The 5,368-nt window shown below is 58.5% G+C and overlaps 1 protein-coding gene across 1 annotated transcript; it reads left to right on the forward strand.

Moving 5' to 3' along the window:
• The first annotated feature begins 3,823 nt into the window (after positions 1 to 3,823).
• GSX1 (GS homeobox 1) lies at positions 3,824 to 5,117 on the forward strand. The gene is made up of 2 exons (XM_041765206.1): positions 3,824 to 4,235; positions 4,703 to 5,117. Exons 1-2 carry the CDS (start codon positions 3,824 to 3,826, stop codon positions 5,080 to 5,082), a joined length of 792 nt encoding a protein of 263 aa, XP_041621140.1. The 3' UTR covers positions 5,083 to 5,117.
• The last annotated feature ends 251 nt before the right edge of the window (positions 5,118 to 5,368 follow it).

The raw sequence follows: 5,368 nt of genomic DNA on the forward strand, positions 1-5,368 counted from the left end.
AGGACCATCTTGACTCTGTGAAGGAACGTGAGAAACTCCTGAGGAGGGCTGGATGCCTACAGATCTGCCATTCACTCAAACACACTGAGCTCCTGTGATGATTCAGGCACTGGGGAAGGAGTGGGCTACAAGAGAGTCAGACAATTCCTACAGGTAAGTTGTCCCACACCATGCCCCTAAGTGCCTCTGTGTATTAAGCAGGCAAACCAGAAAGTCCCCTTACCCATGCCACCTCCTGAATCATGGGTCAGGATTCATTTATTCATCCAGCAAATACATACTGAGCACCTACTATGTGCCAGGAACTTTTCTGAGTTGGGATACAGTCATGCACAAGATACACAGTAGAGACATGCTGATCCTCAATGAAGAGTATGTTTCTGTGGGGTGGGAGGGGTGCTGAGAAAGAAAAACAAGTAAAAGACACAAAGTTAGAAGGTATTTGTAAAGCAAGGAACCACAGTGGGGAATGTGGGGGTAAAGGAGTGATATTTTTTAATAGGGTTAGCCCCCTTGAGGAGAAAAGTGACATTCGAAGACATAAAAGAACAAGGTAAAGGGACCCTCCTCCCAATTTCTGCAGCTTTTGCAGAAACTTATTTGCTGCAAATACCTCAGAGATACATTTCCAGGAGAAAAATGGCACGCTCTCTCTACCAACAGGAAAGGAGGCAGTATGAAAGAGAAGAAAAGAGCGGGACAAGAGAAATTATTCCATGTTGAACTGTCCCTGATGGACACTTGAAAACCAGCTCCAGGGGCAGAGCAGGGCCCACCGGGCCGAGGCGCTCCCCGGGGCCCCTCTCTGGGGCTGTCAGGCTAATCCCGCCGCCTCCTCCCACCCCGCCCCGCCCAAGGGGGTGTTTGCTCGGGTGAGTGAAGTTCAAACCCAGCCGAAGCCAGCCCCGGAAGGCGCTTCGCCCCGCTAGCAGCGCGGCGGCCAGAGCGTCCCCGGGGAGCGGTCCCCGGGGTTCGAGGGCAGCGGCGGGCCGAGGCGGGCGAGCTGGCTGCGGAGCTGAGAGGCACCGACCCCGGCGAGCTCGCGCCCCTCGCCGGGCGGCGCGGACCCCCTGCCCGGCCTTCTCCGGGGGCACAGTGCTTTCCTGAAATTCCCCAATTCCCGGGACCGCCGAGCCGGAGCCCCCTCTCCGGCCGCAGCCCGCCGGGTCTAGCGACGGCGGATTAAGCGTGCGTTCCTTCCAGGCCTCCCGAAACACTCTCAGGGATGCTATTTTGCTCGGGCCCGGGTCTCTCCCGCGCCGAGTTGCACAACAAACCATTTAAACATTTCAGCACAAAACCCGATCCATTGTGGGCCGCACATTAAAAAGTGTTATTCGCTTTGAAGTTTTTGTCTAATGGCTCTAAACTGAAAGAAAATGTTTTCCTATTACTTAATTCAATCATAGCGAAGAGACTTGGTAAAAAGCCCACGGATTTTGCCCCAAAGTGTGACAGAGTTCTCTTTGTGTTTGCTTATCCTCCGCTGTCACACACTTTAATTCGCCTCTCTTTATCTGGCATTCAAAACTTTCTTCAATGACATTCAATAAGGTCCAGAGGCTGGAGGGGGAAAAAAAACTGGTTATTTTTCCCCCCAGATATTCTTTCCCAGTAGCTTTGGCCTTGCTCGCAGGCAGGGTCTCTTAACCCCTTCCTCCCCGGGTGCGGGCTGCGGTTCCCAAGAGAGCTCTGCACGCGCCCTGCGCGGGCTGCCGGCTCCGGGGTGCAGCGGCCGCCCCTTTCCCCCCCGTAGAGCCCCGCGGGCACTCCGACTCTCCCACCCGCCGTCGTCCGGGAGGGGGGTGCCTCTACGGCCCTGGTCACGGCTCTCGGCTCACTCTCAGCAGTCCTGGCCAGCCCAAAGTACTCAGAGAACCATTAGAACCGGCATTGGGCTGCACTGATGCACTCTGGCTAGCTTGCAAGCACCACCCTTAGGCGAGCATCTTGGGGAGGACACTCTGGCCTTGGGGCAGCATTGGTCGCCTGACCCCCCTCCCCATGCCAAACAATGAAGGAAGCTTTGAGCCCTACTCCTCCGGCTAAATGACATGCCCTTCCTCCAGGTTATTTTCCCTATTGCCTCCCTTCTTGTTACGGAATCAGTTTTTTTTTCTCTCCAACAAATTCTCCTTGCTTTCTGATCAGTTATAATTTGTTGCTATTGTTATTGTAAAGATGTTACCCAATGATGAAAAACCATGTAAATGCTTCAATTTGGGGGTAGTCTTACTCCCAAGCACTGATTCCCCCACCCCACCCCCGCCCCTCCGAAAATCTTCCCCCTTCATTTCTCACAATCCCACTCAGGGCTCAGAGCAGGTGACTGCAGTGATTTGGTTCCAATAAAATCGAAAGTAAACGTCTTCGGTGAAAAGTCCGGGGCTGTAAATTCTAAATATTTATGCTAATTTCCCATTGTATGGAAAAAGTTCCTGGGCGAAGCAGCTTTGAGCCCGGGGACTATTTAAAAGCCTGAAGCTGTGTACACAGAGCCAGGCGTTTGAAGTTGTTTAACCATTGTGTGACCAGAAAGAAGAGAGCGAGGCGGCAGGAGAAGGTCTTGGGGACAGGGGAGGTCGTCCGGGTTAGGCAAAGGCAGCAGAAGCTTGGAATACAACTGCCCTTCGCGCCGCTCCTGTGGGACAAACTTCGGGAAGGCAGTGGTTCCGAGTGCACCGGAGTCTGTAGAGATGTGCCCGAGTGCAGAGGGCGCCGGAAGGGTCTGCGCCCCGCAGAGCACCTACACTCGCCTCTTCTGATGAGGTGCTCCGTCTTCACGGTGGAGGCTTTCATTCCCCATGCCTTGTCTCCGTCCGTGACTCTCAGAGACTGTTCTCCACTTTACATCCACAACCCTGTCGTTTAAAGGAAAAGTCTGACCGACTAGCATGTACCGAACAAAGACTGGGCATTAAGGGCAGCATCAAAGTTAAGACTTTTGGAAAAAACTTAAAACAGAAAGACAGCGTTGGGGCCAGTGCTGGATAAGGGATCCTAAGCTCTTTGCCCCTCTCCGCAGCAGCGCATCCTCCCCGCACTAGCTCCGGTCCTCCCACGCAGGAAGAGGGGAAAGAATTCCACAGGTGGAAATCCGAGACCGGCTGTAGAGACACCTGCGGGGTGCAGAACGTAGAACTGAGCCAATTGATTGGAGAGAGCATGATCTTGGGGTGCAAGGGTAGATGAGGGAAGGGGGTGAGGGCCACTGAGTGCGCGGAGAGATGGGGTGTGCGCCCATGGGAATCTGTGGAAGCGAGACAGCGGGGGTACAAAATCAATAAGATAAACCAGCCGATCGCCAATGCAAAGCCAAAGGGGAGTAAGGAATAAAGAGAAAGAAAAGAATATTAAATCGCAAGAGAATGAGAAAATAAACCCGCAAAAGGGAGAGGAGGGGGCGAGGGCGCCTGTTACGGCGTGGGTGGGGTTGACAAGAATAGAGTACATTATGCAGTTCATTTAGTTAACAAGTGAAATAATGAGGAAGCGTGCAGAGTGAATGCCAAGAGAAAAGGCACAAAAACCCTATTGAGAGGCCCCGGCCGCTCCTGGCGTAGCCCATCACATGGCAATAGTCCTATTTAAGCGGCGCCGTCGGCGCCTTTCAGCACCACTAGCGCTGGCCAGCACCCCGAGCTCTCCGGGCGGCGCCCGCGGCAGCAGCGGCAGCAGCTTCAGCCCCGGCCTCCGCGGCGCCTTTCGCCTCCCGGGAACAGGCAACAGCCCGCGGCCGCAGCCCGGGGAAGGGCGTGGGGAGCCCCGAAGTCCGCGGGGCGCGGGGAGCCGGCTGGCGGCGGGGCGACCGCGCACCGGGGCCATGCCGCGCTCCTTCCTGGTGGACTCGCTGGTGCTGCGCGAGGCAGGCGAGAAGAAGGCCCCGGAGGGCAGCCCGCCGCCGCTGTTTCCCTACGCCGTGCCCCCGCCACACGCACTGCACGGCCTCTCGCCCGGCGCCTGCCACGCGCGCAAGGCCGGGCTGCTGTGCGTGTGCCCGCTTTGCGTCACCGCCTCCCAGCTGCACGGGCCCCCGGGGCCGCCCGCGCTGCCTCTGCTCAAGGCATCCTTCCCGCCCTTCGGCTCACAGTACTGCCACGCGCCCCTAGGCCGCCAGCACTCGGCCGTGTCGCCCGGGGTCGCTCACGGCCCCGCCGCCGCCGCGGCAGCCGCCGCGCTCTACCAGACCTCGTATCCGCTGCCCGACCCCAGGCAGTTCCACTGCATCTCCGTGGGTAAGCCGAATCCGCTGCGCAATGGGGCAAGCACAGGTGATCTGATGAGGGTTGGCGAGCCAGGGATGGGGGGTGAGGGTCCCTGGGCATTCTGGAGGTGATGAAAGTGATGCTGGGACCCCGAGAGGGGCAGTGGGGGGGGGGGTGCCGAGGGAGGGCTGGGACAGAACCCAGGAGGGAGGGTGAGGGCAGAAGGTCCAAGTTTTGGAGGAGACGCGCAAGAGCGAGCGAAGGCTGAGGTTCGGGGCGCTTGGTAAAGCAGTGCCAAGATTGCGTGACTCCGAGTATTTGGGTCCCGAGACTCAGCACGGAGGCGCCGGCATTCACGCTGCTGTGCGTCTCGTTTGGGGCAAAGAGGTGGATGAAAGACCAAAGTCCCGGGATTCTACTGGTCTTGTACCAGAGGATCCGGCCCACAGCGCGGGAGTCTGATCGCTTCCCTCTCTGCACCCCCCGCCCCCCTCCAGACAGCAGCTCCAACCAGCTGCCCAGCAGCAAGAGGATGCGCACCGCGTTCACCAGCACGCAGCTGCTAGAGCTGGAGCGCGAGTTCGCCTCTAACATGTACCTGTCCCGCCTACGCCGCATTGAGATCGCTACCTACCTGAATCTGTCCGAGAAGCAGGTGAAGATCTGGTTCCAGAACCGCCGGGTGAAGCACAAGAAGGAGGGCAAAGGCAGCAACCACCGCGGCGGCGGCGGGAGCGCGGGTGCCGGCACTGGCGCGCCGCAAAGCTGCAAATGCGCGTCGCTCTCCTCAGCCAAGTGCTCCGAGGATGACGACGAATTGCCCATGTCTCCGTCCTCTTCGGGGAAAGACGACCGGGATCTCACGGTCACTCCCTAGGCGCACGCCTCCCCAGGTCGCCCACCCCAGGCCCTCCCCGCGTCTCAGAGACTGGTCCTGGGACGCGCACACCTCCCCAGGTCGCCCACCCCAGGCCCTCCCCGCGTCTCAGAGACAGGTCCTGGGACAAAGCACCTGTTCCCAGGCACCCGCTGCCCAACCGCGGCCACGCACGGGTTTGGCAAGGGTTTGCCGACGCCGTGGGCCCTGGGCAGCGCCAAGGGCTTTGCAGAGACCTGACGCTGGTATTCCCACCCCAGGGCTCTCGGCCGTCCAAAGTGAACTC

Source organism: Vulpes lagopus, chromosome 8 (assembly GCF_018345385.1).
Source record: "Vulpes lagopus strain Blue_001 chromosome 8, ASM1834538v1, whole genome shotgun sequence".
In the NCBI taxonomy this organism is placed as follows: domain Eukaryota; kingdom Metazoa; phylum Chordata; class Mammalia; order Carnivora; family Canidae; genus Vulpes; species Vulpes lagopus.

Coding starts and splice junctions, on each gene's coding strand:
- GSX1 (XM_041765206.1), top strand. CDS start 3,824: ATGCCGCGCTCCTTCCTGGTGGACTCGCTGGTGCTGCGCGAGGCAGGC. Junction 4,236..4,702: donor GTTCCACTGCATCTCCGTGG/GTAAGCCGAATC, acceptor GCCCCCCTCCAG/ACAGCAGCTCCAACCAGCTG.